This window comes from Pygoscelis adeliae, unplaced genomic scaffold (assembly GCF_000699105.1).
Source record: "Pygoscelis adeliae isolate BGI_AS28 unplaced genomic scaffold, ASM69910v1 Scaffold218, whole genome shotgun sequence".
NCBI classification, from domain to species: Eukaryota; Metazoa; Chordata; class Aves; order Sphenisciformes; family Spheniscidae; genus Pygoscelis; species Pygoscelis adeliae.
This window is the reverse complement of record NW_008825433.1, coordinates 5,240,774-5,262,198: the sequence shown is the minus strand read 5'-3', so window position 1 is coordinate 5,262,198 and position 21,425 is coordinate 5,240,774. Positions and strand designations below refer to the sequence as shown.

Genomic DNA, 21,425 nt, shown 5'->3' with positions numbered 1-21,425 from the left:
TGCCACAAAGACAGCAGATGTATCTGGTCTTGAGAAGAGGCTTGGTCCTACGCTTCCCTGACAGTGCACGTGCTACGGTTGGTCAGTTTATCGGGGGTGTAAAGGGAAGAGAGAAAAGCCAAATAAGCTGGCAGTCATTACAATGTCAAAGGCTCTCAAATTTATTTCTCGTTTCTGAAATGCCTGGGTCTTGAAAAATAATTTTTAAGTGCATCTACCAACCAATTCTCAGTAGAGGGAACGCCAAAAAAGCTCACAAGGAAGGACAGCAGGTTGACACTCAACGAGCAGGATGAGGAATTTCTGCCTAAGGATGGGTCAGGATGGTCTAATTCCTCTGTGTACCTCCTTGGGTAGTGTCCAATGCTGTATGTACATTGTATAGGAAGGGCAACGTTTAATGTGCTTTGTTATTGCATTCTTAAGAACCAATATGGTAAGAGACCATAAGAACATCAGTGTGCAGCAGTAAGCACTGCACAGAGCAAATACACAGCTCCTGACAGCAGAAGCCACAGGGAAATCAGTAATCTCTTGCAGTCTGAAAATCTACAAGCAATATCTGTAGCAGGTATTATCAGTAAAAACCTTCTCTCTTGTTGTACTGTATTCTTTCTCTACTATCAGAACAGCTAAATATTGCGGACACAAAAGACCAATTATTCTCCTTAATCAGTTAAAAAAGAAAAAGAGAGAATGAAGAGCAGCAAGAAAAAAATACTAATAATTAGAATAATAGCAAAGATAATGAATTGAGTAGAGATTATTGGGCAAGTGGTTGAACATGTTCCACGGATGTACCTGATACTGAAAGTACACAATATTTTGGAAGCAAAGTTACTAGGATTCCGTGCTGCTTTGATAATGGCATAAGAGATTAAGAACAGGCTTATTGCAAATCACTTCCAAACGCAAATGAGCGTTTGATTCATAGAGACTAATTATAATTTGAATTATTCCTTTCTTGACTTTGCTGAGAATTAAGACCTGTTAACATGAAACTTACAGGATAAGATACGAACACTGAGAGCACAAAGGCTGTATGTCTGTGGAGGGAACTGACATATCGAGTGATAACGATAACGATTTGTGGATATCTCCATCTTCTGGATATGTCAGAAATCTCTCCATATTTAATCGCATTACTTGACATTTGAATTGAGAATCTGTTATTAATATTATATTTCAAAAGAGTCTAGCTAGGGAGAGGCTGGTATTATTGAACGGCATCAGCATCCTGCTATGCAAATATTGTACAAATTAATAGGCAGCACGTACAAGGTGACTTATTCAACATCCTCTGCCCATTCCCGCTTGTGATGGAGGCCCCTGGTGCCTTGGTGTTGCAACACCATCAGTCACATTACTTTCCATACTGGCAATACACATTTTAATGTGAGACACCAAGACTTAACAGTGCAATACATACATGTAAGCTTTGAACATCAGTGCAAATTCTACATGGATACCATCTGACATCTACCAAATTCACAAAGTCTTGTCCTAAGAAATGGGTGGCTCTGAAAACTGTCTGGGACACACTCTCAGCAGATGGGAATGCACCCAGTTTTCCAAAGCCTAGTCAAGATCTAAAGAGGAGACTGCCCCAAGAACGTTCCTTAATCCACCTCAAGTCTGTAGAAGTTGTTCACAACAGCGAAAGAGCAAGTCTGCAGCATCTCTGCAATAATTGTAGTTTGCAAGGATCACTGAGGCTCTCCACAGATTAATTTACAATCTTGATACCTAATTAACCTGCATTAACTGGCACAAATGCAAATATTATTCTGGTTACTTCACTCAGACAAGAGAAATTTGGCTGGCTTGAGCAGGCAGTGGAAGCAAACTGTATACAGCTCCTTGAATAAACTCCACAGATGACTATCATTCATTAACAGAATCAGTGTTGTATTCCAGTCCTGGGCTCCCAACACGCAGCTCTTTTGGTGCATTTGAGTTTCAGTCTTACACCTCTTTCTCTTGCTGCTGCTATTCAAAGAATATCAGATATCTGAGAAAAAACTGCACCTATTTATAGGATGCACTATTTAAGATATAGGCTGACCTCTTTCTGGTTTTGCTTTTTGTCATACAGAAAGCTCTGAGATAGATCTTTTCCCAGATAAACTGACCACAGAAAAGCCTCTGAATTCTGGAAATGGTAATGTCTACTTTTGTCTGTACTGCATCACTGCTGAAGATGCCAGAAACTGCAAGCCTGCTCATAATAGCCTCTGCCACGTTAATTCTTGCAGGCTGATAACTGACCAAAAATCTTTGAACACTACATGGAAATTATGAAATCTGTCAAGTGTACTAGGAAATAAGCACGCCGACAGCTCAGCTAATAAAGTTCAACTTCAAATGACAGGGGACAGGGCATATGAATTACAGGCTGCAATAATAATATATATTATACATGATGAGAAAGTAATAGAACTGCCAAATCAACATCTTAACACGCCACTGCACAGATAAGCAGCACGACCTACTTATTTTCACTCTAGCTTACATATTCTACACCTGGGCAGGTGTCTACATAGTAAGAAAAAAAAAAGTTGGAAAACCAGGCATGATCCAGAATGATAATAGGATGGGATGGGTAAGAAGAAAGCTGTGAGAAATTCTGCACAGGAACCACCGTTTGGTTGACATTTTCACAATGCTCCACTGTTCCTAATGAGCAGAGAGGAGAGCAATTCGTGGAGCTGCTAATGGAAACTACCATGCCCTGGTAACAGCATGTAGAAATCAGTCTCTCTGTTTAATGGGTCTGAGATATTTTGGTAACAGAACAGAAAAGCTTAGGCTTGTTCTGGAGTCCACTAAGTAGCAGTTACCATGGAAAGGTGTCACCAGGTGGTGCTATTCCATACCGCCTTTCCTTCTTTCCCTTATCTCAATGTGCAAGCAAGTTTTCATTCTTACAGACACGGTATTTCTAGCTTTGCATTGTACATAAAGGCAATTTCAGGGGAGAAAGATGTATGAGGAGCAAGAGAGGCTCCGCTTATCCTCACGTGCTGATTAGAGATTCTTCCTGAAGCTAATTTGTCTCTGTAGGACCAGAGTACTGCCATCCTGCCGAGACCCTTAAATAAGGACATATTCTGAATACAGCATTTTAGGACTGATGAGTTTGTGTATAAGCTCGTATTTCAGATGTAACCTGACATTGCTGGTTTCCACGTGGTGAGAAGTTCAACCTCTGAGACAATCAGGCACACAAGCCAGAACTCCAATCCTCCTCTTTCTCAGAAACCATCCAGGACAGTCTGACTCGATCAATTGCTTGACATACGAACGCAAGAAGTATGTGATGAGGAACTGAAAGAAGTGATAAATAAATATGACTAGATGTAGAAAGAGTAAGAGCATTGAAGATGTGAGAAGAAAAGATGAAATGTTTTTCTTTTCAAAAAAGGAAAAGCATGAAAGAGTTTAATTCAGAAGACAAAGAGTGAAGAGAATTAAGAGAAACTCCTGACAGATTCATATCCTACCAAGATCAGTCTGGACATAAAACCCGCTTTCACATCCTTGTCTGAAACAGTTTTCATTTGAAAACAGTCAAAAAGTGGTTAGTGCAATGAATGCATCCTGTTGCTACAGAGTTCATACTGAGCTTCAGAAGGAAGGTTACTTACTGGCTCTGTTCCAGTCAGATCTTCGTTGCAATCAGGATGTAGATTTTGACACCCTAACCAAGCTTCCTGCCTTTAATAGCTTTTAATAGCTTCATTCCCTCAAAGTATTCTTCCTTAGAGCAAGTTTGGATTGCCAGGGCTTGGAAGGAAGGGGATTATTTATTTTTTATGGCAGTTTCCCTGCTGCAAGTGCAGCTGGGTGTAAAATTGCCATAGAAGCTCAGAGAATGTTTATCTTTTTATTAACATTTTTTTTCTTTGCCTTTAGTGCTAAAAATTGTCTCCCGTCATTCTTCCCGCCTGGATGTCGCACACAGTCACTGTGGGATGTTGCTGTTGTTTCCCCACTCCTCCCCTCCTCTCCCCGCTTCTGAGTGTGAACAGGTCCTTTTTCCACTAAAAGCTGCTGAAAGATGCATACAGCAGTGTTACAGTATAAACTGCTCTTCTCTGGAGACTACTTTGTACAGCACTGACACAGCTGCTTGAAGTCAATGTCAAGCTCAGCGACTCTTCACTTGGGCTCAGGCACAATGAACACTGAGTTGGTGTCCTGGACACCCTGATTAAGAGTAGTCTGCGCACCCCGAGAAACAAACAAACCAAAAAAATAATCTTGATCTCTGTAGTTACGTTGTTTTCTTTCCCCACTACTTCTGCAAATGTTTTGCTCTCTAGAAGGTGATATCTGTGGGCAAAGATTTCTCTTACGCCAGAGGAAGGAAGCACCAGGTACCAGCAATGTATAGCAACAGATTTTTTTTTTCCTGCAAGTGGTAATGACTATCTGAAACAACACCCCGTTTAGCTGCTGTTGTGCTGACCTCCAGACTGAAGGGAACAAACTCATCCACCTGCCCTGCCATTAGCCTATTAAGAATTTTGTTTGTTGATGCTGTTAGTGTTTCTGTCCCCCCCACATCAGCTTTGAAAATGGCATAAACCATTGTTTTTGCAGTAAGATATGTGGAACTCGGGGTTGACACAAATGTATGAAAGTCTGCTTTTACAAAGAAAAAGAAGGCATACACATTTTCCACATTATATGAAATACAAAAAATTTCACATTGCCATCTCAAAGCCTAGTACGGCATGAAATCTCAGCAAGGAAGTGGCCATTACAGGAATAAAGTGACCTCACAAGTGATCAGGAAGGTTTATAGAATCCTATCAATATACATGATGTCGATATAAATGTATCCCAACTCATAAAACTACATATTTCCTTAGGTCTATCAAGATTTTATAACTCTTCTAGCTTTTGCAAAGTACAATAACACAAGATAAACAGCTTTTTCCCCTTATAAAACACTGCAAAGAATAATTACTCATTTGAACTGATACTAAATGGACTACCATCTAATAAAATTAAGAACTGACCTGATATTATCATATAGCAAAAATATATTTGGGAAATATTTATTAATTTTTCTTCACACTCCTCACTGTCTGCTAACTGTTCCTAGGAAAACACAGATTAAGTATGGTATCTTTCACATGTTTCTATTTGAAAAGCAGGTTTACCCTTTCTGTGTTTTGAATTGAGACGAAATGATCATGTTAGACATAGAATGGGAGAAGTAATTTTATTTACACAATTACATGGACTTTTTCCCCCACTGTAACAAAATATAGCACTATTTAATATAGCAGTTTAAAAGCTTGGAGAGAAATAGGTATTGGGACATTCCTACCTATTTGAAAGCTGGCCCTTACATTACAGTTTTGCTTGGGATTACCTGAGGAAATAACTTGCTCTAGTTTCCTCTTTGTTCTGAGACCTGTTGTTCCTCAAAAGAAGAACAACAGGGCAAACATCATGACCAAGAGTATGTGCAAGCACTCAGGTGGACAAAAACCTTGAGGAGAATACAATTTTATTCATATGTACATTTGAGAGAAGTACAAGCGCAAACATATGTGATCGCATGGGGGACTGCAGAAGCTATTCACACAGCAAAAACAATACCATATGGTCTGTGAGTGATCGCAAAGTCCAGTTATAATTAGAAGGAATAACAACATGAAATGACTAACACCCACTAAGTTTGTGAACAATACATGTACAAAATTTTAAAACATAAATATTCATCAAATGATGAGTAATGAACAAGTTAAAAAATTATCCTGTAAGAGGATAATTCATTAACAGAACAAAGGGTCAGGGTATCAAATCAGCTCTGACAATCAAGTAGATATTTATTTTTTGATCCAGCTTTATTTTTACAGTTGATAAACTATTTCAAAGAGCAGGACTCTCAGCTCAAACAGGAACCTACTGGCTCTCTGAAGCCTTGGCATTATGCTGAGGCTATCATGCTGCTCAAAAAAAAATCTTCTGAGCATTGCATACAGCAGAAAGGCACCTGGTGAGGGACCTGAGCACCCAAAAAACGGAATAACCAGTGAAGAAGCAAGAAAGAGTGGAAAAAAAATTGTCATCTCTTTCCAGTTGTTAGAGACGAAACTGTTATTTGGTATAACTAATCTGGGAGCACTGAAATAGCAGATACTTCTGCATTTGAAGATGGAGAATCATTGGCAAGGTTTGCACACACAGCCATGGCTGCAATAGCAAGAAACTGTACAGATGAGGATTGAATGGCACAGACAGAGCTTTTCTAGGAAGCTTGGATGAAACCCATATATCCAGTGCCAAGTTCTGGCATTGCCACTCATTTCCACAAACTCATCCAGAAATTCAATACACAGTAGCAAAACTTCCATTGTAAAGGAAGAACAAAAACCAAATAGCATCTTCTGTTTCTGCCTTCTGCTTTTGCAAGAGAAGCTCTAACTAGAAGTGATTCAGATCGAAACCATCTTATCCTTTGTTTATAAAACACCACAATACCCTCAGAATTTGGCTAGATAGAATTTTGCTCTAATTTCTTTTCCATTTCCTCTCATGACCTCAGTCAGTGCTTCGGGACAGCTCCCCAGTCTTTTTTTTTTAATTGAGCATATGGCTATTCATAAAATATGATTAAAACATACATAGTTCAACTGTTATACAAGATGCTGTTGCTTTTGCTGCATGTCCTATATAAAACAGTAATGGAAGATATAGAACTTCTTAACTAAAAATCTCCAGCAGCAAACTGCTATTGCTTGCATTTATTTATTCCAGTCGATGTGCCAAAAAGCCTTTGCTCCTCATATATCACTGTTCAGTAGAATTAAGTAATTCACAGTAAGCCATTTATACGCATTTTACCAGTGAACTAATTTGCTAGAATGTTCACAGTTGGCAAATCCATAGAGAGAAGGACAGTCAAAGCAATTTAAATGTTCAAACTAGTATCCGTGAAAGTACTTGTAGTATTTATTTGGATTTACTTTCAGCTTTCCAAAAGTCGCCTGATTTCCACCAAAAGGGGAGGGGAGAGAAGAGGAAGGGAGAGAATGCAATAAAAGCACACAAGAGATCATTCCAAAAATAGGATTAATCCTGAACAGTAATATATTTTCAGGCTAACTGGACAGTGAAAGAATCAAAGCTTTAGCATTTCTACAGAAGGCGACTCTGGCTCAACCCAACTGATTTCAAGGCAGTCTTTAATCTCAAGCACACGCATGTCCATGGCACATGCACCCTGACCACTCTTTTGCCCGACAACCATTACTTGTCAGGTTGGTTATGTGGGCAGAGCAGGTCATCTCCCTGCTTAGCAGCGCCTCGTTCATCAGCCCCTTTGCATCCCCCTATCTCACGCTGCCACCATTTCTCTACTGTTATCCTTGACCAGACACAAGGTATCATTGCCATTTTGCACCACAGGTAGTTAACACATCTTTGAACGTAATGGGAAACTTTCAGGAGATGAAGCAGGGCAGTCCAGGAAAGTCCACGCTCACCTGGAATCACCCACACATCTTTTGTATTGGGAAGCTGATGTCATGCAGGAAAAGTACCATGTGCCTGCCACAGGTTTAGGGAGTTTCTGTGGCGCCACACAGTCCCTCTGTTACAAACCCACAGACTCTCCGCTGCAAGCGTCCAGGAGCTGTGCTGGCCCAGCATCCTCCAGCTCAAACAAGATAAGGGATCAGGAACAAAAAGGGAATGGAGAGTGCAGGACTTGCACCGGGCAGCACTACAATAGACACACAATGTTTTTTTCCTATTATACCATCTGCCGGTGCAAGCAGCCACAGGCGGACATGGAAAGATCAACTTACCCCAGCCAATGCAGAGATAAAGCCGAAAAATTCTCTGCTCAGAAAAGACTGAAAGGACCAGCAGCGTGTACAGGTACATGCCTTCCACCAGCAACCAGTAGTAGTTTGCAGCCACACAATACTGCATCATCACAAAGACCAAGCGGCAGCTGAGTGACTCCTGTGACAGAAGAAAGCACAGCCCAAATGAACGCAATAGGGGCTGAGAAAAAAAGGATACTAAAACCCAAAAGACTGGTTCTCTCTCCTTCTCTTATTTGCTCCTCAAAACAGTGCTTGCTAAATTAATCACATTTGAGTACTTAAAGGATAGAAGCCAGTAACAGGTGCTATACACAGCAGATAGATGCTTTCAACAACATTCCACCTTTAAAAAAACATTAAAAATTACATGTTCTGCATTTTCCATCAATAAGCAATGGATTATAATTTGAAAAGCACAACACAAAGATGAAAAGAGCAGCAAGTGAAAGGTACTGTATCAACCGCAGTCAGTGAATGTTTTCACTTCCCCAGATATTCTATTCTGCAGCTGAGAATTTCTCTACTAAAGAGCAAATACTGGATGACATAATGTTGACTATTTTCCAAAGCAAAAGATTTTTTGATAGAACAGCAATATTGCCCAGTGCATCACATTTAAGTGCAAAATCTCTTTTAGCTGGTAAATTACAGAGAGGTGGTCAGCAGGGCTTTAGATAAGTATGAAACCTGATTACCTAATTAATATATCCATCAGATCTGATGAAACCACTATTGGATAAACCATGTGTGAAAGCATAAAGCCTAGGTTTTTCTGGAAGGAGGGAATGACTGACAATCCAATGCGAACATTTCCAAACCATTTAAGGTATGTATTACAGTGTTATTTTCTGCCAATTGATACATTGCAGCTGAGAAGAAATCAACCGTTGTATGAGATTCATTATGTGGTATTAGCGCTTAAGCCTTAGGCAGAGCATCGGAAAAGGATGGGTACTAAGTATGCATCAGAAGACATACCCTTTATGACCCCAACCCTGTATTGCAGCAGCAAACGCTGTACCCACGTTCTGGAATCACAAGAGCTATACAAATAATGAAAATCCCTTTCTTTGAAGATTCAAGTACATTTTATATTCCAAATCTGAAGGGGGAAAGGCATGCTTTCATCATATTCACAAGAGTTGTATATCCTCTCCCTTCGATTAGAAGTATTTAATTAGCCTGTTCCTCCACAGCTTTTCTAAATGCTTTCAAATTTGCATTTTAATCAGATGCTTCCCTTTTTTTCCATCATTAACAGATTATAAAGATCTCCAAGAACGATGAACTAATTCAGTCATTATACAAGATGGACAGTCCAATCACAAAAGGTGCTGGCTTAGGGAAATGAATGCCCTCTTGTCACTGCTAGAAGAAATGAACTTGCAGCATGGGAAGAAGATACAGGCGTATATATATATCAAAAATCCACCTCTTCATGGTTCCTCTGTCTAGTAGGGGCAAACTTCCCACAGGCAGAGAAACATGCCACGGCATCAACTACTTGCCTGTAACAAGCCCGGGGTGGAACAACTACAACCGCATACATTGTGCTACAAGCTTCAGAGAAACTCCGTGGACTGAAGAACAGCACTTTGTACAACCCTCGTTGTACAAAAATGGAATTACCTGCTGTGATGGAGACACACCACAGCGATGACTCCAGCATCCTGAGAACCACCACAGTGACTGCCCCTACCTGGAAGGAGATAAGTCCTTCCCACTGGTGCTCTTGTGTTGCCGTGCTGTACATCCACTTCACCACCGAGTCTTTAATGAAGACTGATATAGCCCGGAGGATGAAAGAGGTGAAGAGGTTCAGGTGAATATAATTCCTCGTGCAGTGCAGATGTCTAAAAAGGAAGAACCAGTCATGATCCACTACCTGTGTAAAAGCTGCAACATCACACATAGGACTGAGGGAGGGAACAATGAGCCCTGTTGGAAATCAGGAGGTACCAGAGGAAATCCCGTAACTTGGGAATGGCTGTAGGGATTTCAAACTGTCTTTGGGAAGAAATCACTATTAAGGAAAAGACATTTAAAACTTCAGCTCTAAGGGTGAATGTTTGGGGGAAGGAAGGAGATCAGTGTGTAAGGAAAAAACCATTAAAAACTTTTAAAAAGTGTAAAAATAAAGTCATTTTCAGAAGACATATCTGAGAGGACTAAAAAAAGTCAAGTTTCACATAATGCTGAATCTAATCTCTTTGAATTGACCCCAATGTCACTGCACAGGTTTACCTTGGCAAGGCTCAGGAACTGGTGTGCAGTGCAGCTTCTGGCTGTGCTCAAACCCACAATGAAAAAACAGCCACCTGTAAATTACTGCTTTGACAACAAGAGAAAAATCTGTATTCAGATTACCTCCTGGGGGAATTGTAAATACTTTCTGTAGAACTAAAAGGAACAGAATTTTCACCTCTGCATTCAGAATTGAAAACAAACAAAAAAAAAAAAGAAGAAAAAATCCTCTTGCATTTCAGCAGCCAGCTGCAAAGACAGTAACATTGCTACTTGTCAAAAAAGAGCATGTTAAGAGATAGCAAAAGAAACTGCAGTCATGTAAACGGCATCCAACTGCAGAGTGCTGCCTATGTTTTACCAGCCTTACCCACAAACATTTTTCTTCCAGCACTGCAAGGGTACACACTTTGCTTCAAAGGAAATTACACCGGGTATGATTCTTTTTTGATGCTAAAAGATACAGGTAACATATGATAAACAGCAATTGCTCCAGCAAGAGTTTCAGTGAACTTATGCTTTAAATGTCTATTTTTACTGCTCTATAAATTTGGGCAGAAAAATAGACTTGGTCTGAAAGTTACCGGTTTTGCACCGAAGAGGAAGGAAAACTTTTTTCCATAGGTCAAATAGAATTTTTTGCATCACTTTTAAGTACAGCTTATTTCAAAACTTACTTATGATTGACATTTATTTTCCTTTAACTCAAAATTTATTTGTTGCTACCCTTCAGAACGGCTATACATTTAAATCTGATTGAAAAAATTATGTAAATTAGCCAATTGAAGAAAATAGGTTGCAAGTAGTTACTGAGTGTTTCTGCTACAGGCAATGCAAGTTATTCAGATTGTTTCAGTCATGAAGTTACAGGCCTAATTCAGCTTCCACCAGTGAAATTACTGGTGGAATTCCATTTCTTTCAGAGGATGCAAAATTGGACACTAGAGATATATTGTTTCCTCTGTTGTACCATTATTAAAAACAAATATAAAGGTTACTCTGTAGTCTAAGAACTTAAAAAGGCCTTCCTATTACAAAAGTCGAGAACATCAGCATTTCGGTGCCACTGAATTAGATTTCGATCCCCATTTGTTGAGGTTGCACAGCTACTGGGAAGAGGCCGCAAGTGGAGGTTCCAGTCAGAATCCAGCAACTGCAATAGATGTAGGGGTAGGTCTTGTGTATTTCGTGAGATCCAGGACCAAGTTGTCTCCAGATAGACAATTTAGACAGAAAAGCACAAAATGGATTGATGGCATAGTTTTAACAAGGCTGCCAGCCCCCTTAACATCTATGAAACCTCATTTTCAAAATCAGAAGCACACACTTGCGTACACTTCTCCAGTCCCTGCTTCACAGTTAAAGGAAAATATGCTAAAGCATCTCTCCACAGAAGTCAGGGCATCAAAATTCCCTCTCTCCTGCCAGTCCTCAGTGACAAACTTGCTCTTTGTTGCCTGCCAAAAAACATGTGCACCCTTCCTTCCTTCAAAAAGTGTATGGTTGCACTCTATTGCCTTTACAATCGGGCTGCTAAGATTACTCAAAAAGCGTCATTGATGGGTGAAACAAGGAGAAAGCACTTATCCTTGGGGGACATTTGGAGACTTCAAGACCATCTGGTGTTTTGTCAGATGAGTTCCAAAGTTGCACAGGTACAACACGTACAAATCATAATTATCACATGGCATTCACAGAGGGTGAGCATGTCTTAGCATTTCTGTAGTCATTTCAAATCTTCTTTGAGATTGCTAGCCTAGCTTCTCCACTGGAAGGAGGAGGGATGCTAAAAGGTGTGGTACAATATTAGAAGGCTTGTGTCATTTTAGGTTTGGAAATTAGAAGCTAAAAGGCATGACTGATCTTTTTAAATACGTAAAGGGTATAAACACTTAGGAGGGACGAAAGGAGAGGGACTGCCTTGCTAACAGAGAATGCTGGCACCAGAGCAAATGATCATTAACCGGCAACGATAACTCTTTAGTCAGGGAAGAAAGTTTCTTAAGGATCAGAGCACTGAAGGTTCCTGACCTGATTTCAAATAAGAGTACCAGGAGACGGAAAACTACTTTTTTTAGGAGGCAGCCTCATCAGCGTGTAGGAGGGATGATAGGACCTGGCTATATACAGCAGCAGGGAGCAGGACTTCATGGCAGAGGGACTTCCTTCCCGCAACAGAGCGGGATCACATCTTTGTGTTTTCTAAATATTGATCTCCTGTGCTCAGCACCCCCAAACCGCAGGAAAGTCTGGCTGGAATCAAGACTAGTTTTTTTTTCTTTTTTTTTTTTTTTTAACCAAAGCTACACAGTGTATCATCGGCATGTGCAACCAATAGTCTCTTAATTTTCATGCACTCCATGCAATTTGTTGGTGCATACCTGGATGAACCCAATACACCAATCTGACCGGGTGACAGCAATTTATTTCACAGAAACTTTTCAAGTTTCAAAACTAGGTTCTCTTCCATATTGCAAAAGAAGTAAGAATTTCTGAAAGTTCTCCAAAAAGAGAAACTGTGTCAAAAATCCATTTCTGTACTGAAATACACCCTGCATGTAACAGGCCAGACTGAGCTTTATTCTCGGTGTAATTCCAAGCAAGGCAAGATGAAAACTTCTGTCCCAAATGTCCTCTCACACCCCAGATTAGTGCCTCATCTGCAAGGCGACACCATGAGGGAACGCTGGAATCTCTCTCTTCTTCCCTCTCTTCCAGTGGAAATGTCAATGAAAAAAAAAATATCACAACGAAATATTTCAACTGATAAAAAGCATCTGTTCCACACATTCATACAGGTAACACTGCAAAAATTTAGGAATTTTACTGTTATTTTGAGAAGAAACGATTGTAGGAAGGAATACAGAAGTGACATAAGATAGAGAAATAATGAGGTGATGGAAGAAGGGGAAAAAATATAAATCAAATGTTTCTGTCAAATTCTGATACTATCATATAGAAAAACATAACACCTTTTCTCCACTCTCTTCAAAGCTTCACCAGTTACCTGAATCCAAGAAGAATGGCAGTTGCTATTACAAGGGCAGAGAAGGAAAGAGCATATCCAATGGTGTATATGATGGACAAATTCAGGAGCTGTTCTTCCGGTGCATCCTGAGAGCATATAAATGAGAAAAGAAAAAAAAAAAAAGGAGGGGGGAAAAGACAGAGCTCATGGGCTTCAGTTCTTTTCTCCCAGCTGCTTTTTAACTTTTCTTAATGATAACCAGAAGTCATTCTCCTACTTTCAAGTTTAAATGCACATATCAAATCAGTCTTCCACTTTCCATATGCTCTAAAGAAATAAAAATTTAATCTTAATTCCCCAGCTGCTCCCAGGTGTTCACTCAAACAATTGGGTTTTGCAGCCAGGCTAGAAAATAGATTATGTGACATTATTTCATAAAAAAGTTGGAGAGGCATGAATTACCACACAAGCAAGCCTTAAACAGATGGCAGGAAGCACAGACACAACTCAACCCTGCAGTAAAAATGGCAGAGCTGATGTTTTCAGACTTGAATACTTAAAGCAAGCCTCCTTACTGCTGTAATGAGGGGGTTCTTTGGCTATGTCTATACTTAGAAATAAAACAAGCCAGGTCTCATTCATTGACTCTGAGGCAAAGCATGCCTTGCATTCATACAACTAAACCCTTTTCTGCCCCCAAAGAGTGTCTCTTCTGCCTCAACTACACAACCTCCTGGTAACGAACCATAGCCCAACCCCGTCTCATGACCTAGGTGTTACAGCACTGCCTGGGAGGCCAGAGCAGCAGGGATGCTCGCACCCCCCTGACAGTAGCTCTCTTCAGATTCACTGTTGAAGACATGACTACTGAGACCCTTGCTTGAAAGTGCTGGCCAAAATCTTTAGGAAGAAGTATTTGAAAAGCTACAGGCAGGTCTGAATTATAATACAGGCTTACTGCTCGGCCTCCGAGGCACGTTCATATTCTCTATTCTGGTTCGTTTCTAAGCACGTATCTTTGTCTAAATAGACTCAGGCATTTTACTTCCTTTCTTCAAGCTGCTAATTCTGCAATTGACTCCCAAGACCTGTACTGTACAAAGGAATACATTTGTTGCACTGCAGAAATAAGTACAGCTATTCAGATGTACTTTGCACAGCCAGGAGGATTTAAGGTGAACATACAGGCTATTCCTCAGGAATTTGCTAGGTTAATGTTTTAAAGGGAATGATATGAGAGCTGCCTTATGAAGAGAAAAGAAAAATCTCTTCAGTATCAAAGCTCAGGGAAACTACTGAGATCTGACAATTTAAAATACCTATGCAGATCAAAACCACATCGCACACTTAAAGCAAACAATGTTATTTTATAAGGATTCACACACAAACCCTTTGGATTTTGTTTTAGCAACAGTTGTAACACAATATACAGCAAACTTATCAAAACAACCTCTCGTTCTCATGTACAAGATGCATAAAACAAAGTAGGTTATTAGGAGGCTCTATATACATTAGCTGGAAAACCAAACACGGCTGTTCACATTTCAGGGAGTGACACCATGTACACAGGGTTTCAGAACCCAGATCACTTCATGGAAACTTGGAGGCAGGTGCCAAATGACCAAGTGTTACCATTAGGTATCTCTCTCCTTGGCATGTCCCAACATAGCTCTGAAGAAACCATAATGGCAAACAAGGAAAAGTCAAACAACCAGGCTTACACTTTGTGTTAAGATAACACGCTCTACTGGGATACCCCAGAACATGGAAGGGACGAAGAATAAGGCTGCAAATTAACGGAAAAACTTAGTTTCTAATTCTCCAAATATGTTAAGTTTATCTCTTTTCCCATCTCCTTCTACTCTGCAGCCATTTATTCCTTCTGAAGAATGAGGCACTGAGCAATGGGAACTCCAGAGGACACAGATCCCGCAGCACTTGGGGATTTAATACACTTGAACTGTTTTGGCTAGGTATGTACTAGTTCCCAGTACCCTGGGACAGAGAGAGCGCACTCAATTTATGTGAGGAAAAGCATTGCCCTTAGAGGCTCACAGCAGTAATGGTATCACGTGTCATAGGAACGCACACGGTGCGCTAGCTGACGCCAATGGCTGACAAAAATCCCCTGGAAATCCCTACGCTCTCCTTCATTTGGTGCCAAGTGTCTCAGCTCCCTGCAGAGTATAAAGCACTAGAGCAAGAAAATAACACTGACAAGCCTAATTCCATCGCCCACAGCAAATTAAGGTAAAAAGACAAACAAACCCCAAACAAACAAAAAGCAGGGACTGCCCCCTGCTCAAAGGTGAAAAGCAAATATCCTTCAGTTCAGTTCATCTTAATCACCTTAATAGCTGCTAGCAAGACAGAGAGAAACGGTCACTTTATTGTAATGACGTGCCAATGGAAAAAAAGGCAATGGAACAACATTAGGTCACTCCTCTGGTTCGGGTGGACTGCAGTTGAGCCCCCTGCACTGCACCATAGCTGGAACTACCTGGTTCACTTCTCTTGGCTCTCACGTACATTTAAACCTGCTCTCGTCTACCCTCCACGTTCCCTTTGTTGAAGAGGAAAGGCCTGACGTCCCTTACCATTAGGCTCACTGAAGCGAGGCACCCAGGATGAGTTGGTAAAGATTACTTCGACAGGACAAAAAACGCATGGGCATCAATGACTATTTTTCTTCTCTTCTGTTTTGTCCTAAATAACAACAGCAGCAAGAGACGGAAACTCTTACCTGGTCAGAGGCCTCGCACTCAGTCAGGTTCCGCCAGGGCAGGGTCGAATTCTCCTTCAGCAGCCACGTCCCCTCCAGGGTGCAAAACCGGTACACCTGCCCATGCAGCACTGCCGGAAGCAAAACGAGCCATGAGGTTGATGGGAGGAGAGCCTGATCGCCGGGCAAGGTGCGCAGAGCGGTCTGAGGCTCGGTGCAACCTTTCTTCCTCACGGATCACTCTCCTGGCTGGAGGGTGCAGCCACAGCAGTGCTGGGGGAGTGCTTCGCCTGCTCCCTGCCTGCAGCAGACGCTGCTGCTGCTCGTCCTCAGGGCCAGGGAGCGGCTTGGGAGGACACGGCTGCAAAAGGATCGGACGGCACATACTCCAGGACAACCGCTAACCGTTCAGCAGCAACAACAGTCTGAAATAGTTGCTGCCATCTTTGTGTGGATTTTACAACATGCATAAATTGCAGCTCGCCGAAATATTAGATTTTAAGACACAAAATTTTGGAAACGTTAAGCCTCAGCTACAAAATTCACAGGGAAAAGAAGGCGCACAACGAGTAAATGTGCTTTTTCTTTTCTGAGATCATGCAGACCCGGAGAAACCTCTGAATAGGTATGCTAACACGAGCTCCCCAAAATGTAAATGCTTATGCAAACATCTGTGCTACAAAATGAAGCCATAAATCTTTGCTTAAACTACCCACGTACTCTTTTTATTCCTTCTGTCTACATGTTTGAATAACAAAACCAGCAATAAATAAGACGCCTTTCCGAAGCAGTTAGCAGCTTGATCTTGTAAAAGCAGGTATGATGAAATGGCTCATAATAAAGTTACATCAGACTGAAGCACCAAAATAAAAGTACATAGGGGAAGTACATACACTCAACCATAGTGTATCAAAAGAAACCCTCTCTCTGGTATCTGGAGCATTGGGGAAGTCTAACAACTTTCACAGCTGTACATAAGCAACCTGGAGGTGCCCCTGTATCAGAGCATAGCTAGACTAGTGATGCCAGCTGCTTTGCAAATGAAGTTTTTTACTAATCACATTTCTGACCCAGTAAACTGATCTATTTTATGTTATGAAGCTACCCCTCAAAAAGCAGTGCTGGGTCAATCCCTCAACCAGGGTTAGCCTCTACCGAGGCAATGTTCAGAAACAGACATAACATTTTGAGGTACGAGAAGCTGAGTTAGGAGGATTCAGTTCTACATGGGTATCAAAATACCTCTCAATTACAGCTTTTGCTCAAACCCAGCCTTGCCTGCTGCAACCTCATCCTGTTGTCAGCACTCTCATTACCACAAACTAGAGCTCGTTAAAACTCGGCATTTCTGTTCAATGGGAACATGTTAAAACTTATTTGAAATTAGAACAACCCAGTTGGCCATTTGCATATTAGTTGACAACTGGTAATTTGTTTTATAATTGTCAGCTGTAGACTAGTAGTAGGTACTGTAAGTGAAGAATGATGTTTTAAAAAATAATATAGGCATTCATATTCTAATAAGCCATTTCTAATGAGTATACTAAATGATAACTGACAATGGTTTTGGTAGGCATAGTCTATTTGCTTTTGTAATTGGGGTACTGAATACACCAGTATGAGATAATATAAAGATGATATAAAAATGAAGTTATGCCTGGTGGAGGTTTTTCCTTACTATTAAGGATATCTGTTTGCATATGTTTACACAAAAACAGGAGGAGAGATTAGGTCAGCACATGCAACATACATTCACATCCATTAACTGCTATGAACATTTCGTCACCTGCTCTCATTAGCTACTGCCAGTGCCAACCACTTCCTACAGTCGGGATGTCGCTACAGTGTTAAGGATCTCACACCTGATGGAGGGCAGCAAGTAGGAAAGCATCATTTTTTTCCCCTCAAGGTTAAGGGACAGCAAATTGAAGTAAGCCATTCAAAACATGTATGCAAAGGCAGCTCTAGGATTTAGGAATCAGTAAGTATATATATACTTATATATATAAGTGTATATATATAGTATATATACTTATATACTAGAAGCCAATGAAGGTGATATCCGGGGGGTTAAAGTCCAGAGGATCACAGAACTCAGAAATTCAGTCTGACTGCCATTGCATGAGCTGTAACCAAGAAGTATTACAAGACAAAATTATTATGAGAAACAATCTCACACAAAAAGAAATTCCATTATATTCCTGAAAAAAGGAAAAAACTTGCTAAAGGAGAATTGATTTTTTTTTTTTATAATTATTTCACACTCTCTGAAATGCTTTGTGAATTTTTCCCCCCCAGTATTTCTTACTGTCAAGGTCTAATTGGGATGAAAGCTTAGCCTCAGTGAATTTATTTTCTCTCCAAATCATTGTGACGCATTTTAATTTTCTTTTTATTGATAACACTTCTTTTGAAATAATAAGGAGGAGAATCTATTGTATGCTGAAGCCTGGCATATATCGGAGAATGGAAGAGTTTACAGTAAACAAAACATGAAATTTGCCATCAGACAGAAAGACAAGGCAATTCATCTAGATATGAAGAAAAACGAATGTAACCCTATTACACTGGAAAGGAGAGTTCCTGCCACATCTAGGAGTCACAAACACTCAAACTGGACTGACGGCTCTTATGGACCTCTGGGTAGCCACAGGCCAGCTGTATCAGGTTGTCATAGCCTCACTGCTCGCCAAAACAGTGGTGGTCAGTACAGGACCCAGAGGCAACTAAAGACCAGCTAGGCTACCTGTATCCAGGAAGAGCCTTAAGAAGCAAAAGAATTAATCAAACCAAAAATCCAAATAGATGAGACTGCATGTGAGAGCGTATACGTCTGGTCTATGGAATAATTTATTAGCCAAAATGCTTATGAAATAGGAAAAGCTGAAAAAGAAAACTTAAGACTTTAAGGCAGCGTTGAGATTCTGGTTGATACGTGGAGAGATGCTCATGAAAGAGTTGAGAGACTGCACAAACCACAACATGAAGAGAGCGCAGGGCTGATGTACTGCAGGCAGCCAGTTACTCTCAGGAATGAGGAAACAAGTCTCACCTTTGTGGAAATAGATTATTTTCAGTTATATGCCAAACACCACAGAACCCACACAACATCAGCAGAGGTTTACTGTAGGGGCTGTGAAGGGCTCGGTGATGGATATACACCACACGCGAGACTCTCCATCCCCTGCAGCTGGGCACGTCCAACACCAGCACCGTGCAAAACCTATGAGGCAAACCCAGCCCAGGGGTGCTGACATCTTTGCATGCTGTGTGATCGGCTGCAGAAGCTCCCCAGAAAAAGAGGCCCAGAGCCACAGTCCCATGAGCCCTGGCCTTCACGCAGCACAGCCGCTGCAGGATGCGCCTTCGGAGCAGACCCCTCCTGAACCACATCATCCTGCAGCCATTCCCAGTTTCTCCGTTTCCTAGAATCACAAGGCAAACAGCCTCCATCTATTCATCCTCTGGGCAACAGGCAGCCACCTGCTACCAGCCAAGCACAAGAAAAAGGCTGTTAATGACTGACAGCTCAGAAGAGATGTTACCTTAAAGGAACGCCCTTCCCTGGTCTTGCCTCACTGAAGAGAGGGATGGAGAACAATCTCAACGCAGAAACTCTGCTCTGGTGTGTATCCAAAATAACTGATTAAAACCTGAAGTGGAGACTTTAGATCTTTTTTGTTTCACATACAAGCTATATTCTCACCTTTGCATAGTGAAAGCAGTTCCAACTAATCTCAAAGGCATCCACTGGCTTTTAATCGGGGACGTTTTGATTCAAGCACTGCAAGTATCTTAACATTCTTACTGGTCAGAGGAAAGCATGTGGTTTGCATTAAAGCTACCTACAAATGTTCTTAAAACAATTTTTTCATGCGGACTTTTTACGACTCCCTCTCTGCACAGCTGGTCATGGCTTAGGATGGCAGAGATCTTCAACCTCCTAAAATGGATAAAGGGATAGTATTCGTACACATTCCCTCTTTGCCGTGGGCCTGATCCAAAGCTCACCAGGAATCTCACTTCCTTCAGTTTTCATACAAAGCCATAGCTGAAAAAAATTCAGCTATGAATACATATGGAGGCAAACTAGCAATGACATGCTTGGAGGTTGCCTTATTTCAAATCACACTGATTATTACATTCTAGAATTGGCTATCATCCTCTGCAAACAAGACAAAAAAATAAAATCTACAGCCAGTGCATAGGGAATCTGATTTTATTTAACCTGTAAGCTAAATGCATTCACTCACAAAGTTGCAAAACCTTTGGAACAGCAGCTTAATGACGCCAGTTTATTTGAACAGTGTCAACCACACCTCATTAGAATTACATGTTAAAACATGGATTGATGCCCAAACTCAGTCTCTGTAAACTGACAAAAGACAGAGAGGAGAGCCCAAGAGTTAGCACTGAAGTTAATAACATCTATCTAGTTCTTTGATGAGCCTGTAAATCAAATCAAACACTACAACTAGCTAAATACTTTTACATACGGAGAAAATACGTTATCACATGGGCAGGAGGCTCACAAACATTTCCTTATTAGCCCCCTTTCACTAGAACTAAAACCAAATTAAATTATTTCTCTGCTTAAAACAACCAACCTGATCTGCATTTTACAACATCAGGGTGTCAAGGTCGGTGTGAGATTACTCACCCAACTGTCCCTGAGGATAAACTGGAACATTATTCATTGTAAAAACAAATTACAGCATGTCCTATCCAATCAATTCTATTCAGGCAGAGATATGAGAGAATGAGAAAAAGAACAATAGAGATTGCAGTTTTGTCTGGCTGCTGTGTGTCAAGTGTTATAGACCTCTCCTCTGTTAATATGTATTCTCTATTTCCAGCAGGGTAAACGTTTTGGAAAAGGTAACGATTTTCTACAGAAAACAGGGACTCTGTAGCATGAGATCATCACAAGAGTCTTCGAAGAGACTGGTTTGTTCCTGAAATGAGCAACTTGCCCTTTGATGGGGACAAGAATTTATCAGAGTTTAGGAGGTTGCGCCCCCATCAGCAGCTCTGTTCAGCTATCATTTGGTGCGACCTGGGCACTGCTCTCCTGAAAGGAGCCACGCTTGGCTGTAAAAGCTGCTGCGTAAGTGTCATTCGGTCCCAAGCCTGGTGCTGCTTACAGCACAGACTTCCTAAACCCAGGACTTGTGCACTTGCCCGTGTGAGTGTAGCTGGAAATACGACAGCAGGGAGCAACCTGATCACAAAGCCTCTGGGGACCACGAGGAGCTCCAGCCTGAACTGCTGTCCAAGAATTGCATTTATCAAAATGCGCGTTTATGTTGGGCTCGCTGCCACATCGTCCAAAATTATATTACCTCAACAAGCAGTTTAGCTACAAGTACTTTATTTAGTATCCCTTCCCACTATTCCTCCTCCCTCATAGCACATTAGTCATCCCAACTCCTTTGCTTTAGTGATGATGATAAAAAATTGAAAAACAGCTACACCTTGCATTTTGCCTTGAAGGCAGAAAGGTTAGTGGTCACTTCACGTTCTTGCAGCAGAAAGAGAATAATTTTCAGTTATATTCTATGGTTTGGGTGAGAGGTGGGGAAACAGATCTGAACATCCCTACTGTGAATTTTCCCCATCACTAGCTCCTAGCTTGAAA

General features: G+C 41.0%; 1 protein-coding gene across 1 annotated transcript in view; it reads right to left on the bottom strand.

Annotated features, from left to right (window-relative positions):
• GLP1R (glucagon-like peptide 1 receptor) overlaps positions 1–21,425 on the bottom strand; it is a 58,449-nt gene that overhangs the window by 18,420 nt on the left and 18,604 nt on the right. The window contains exons 3-6 of the mRNA XM_009331078.1: positions 15,809–15,918; positions 13,105–13,211; positions 9,553–9,706; positions 7,830–7,989 (exon numbers count right to left, since the gene is read on the bottom strand). Of these exons, the coding sequence (XP_009329353.1) occupies positions 7,830–7,989; positions 9,553–9,706; positions 13,105–13,211; positions 15,809–15,918 (531 nt within the window). The remainder of the gene's footprint in view (positions 1–7,829; positions 7,990–9,552; positions 9,707–13,104; positions 13,212–15,808; positions 15,919–21,425) is intronic.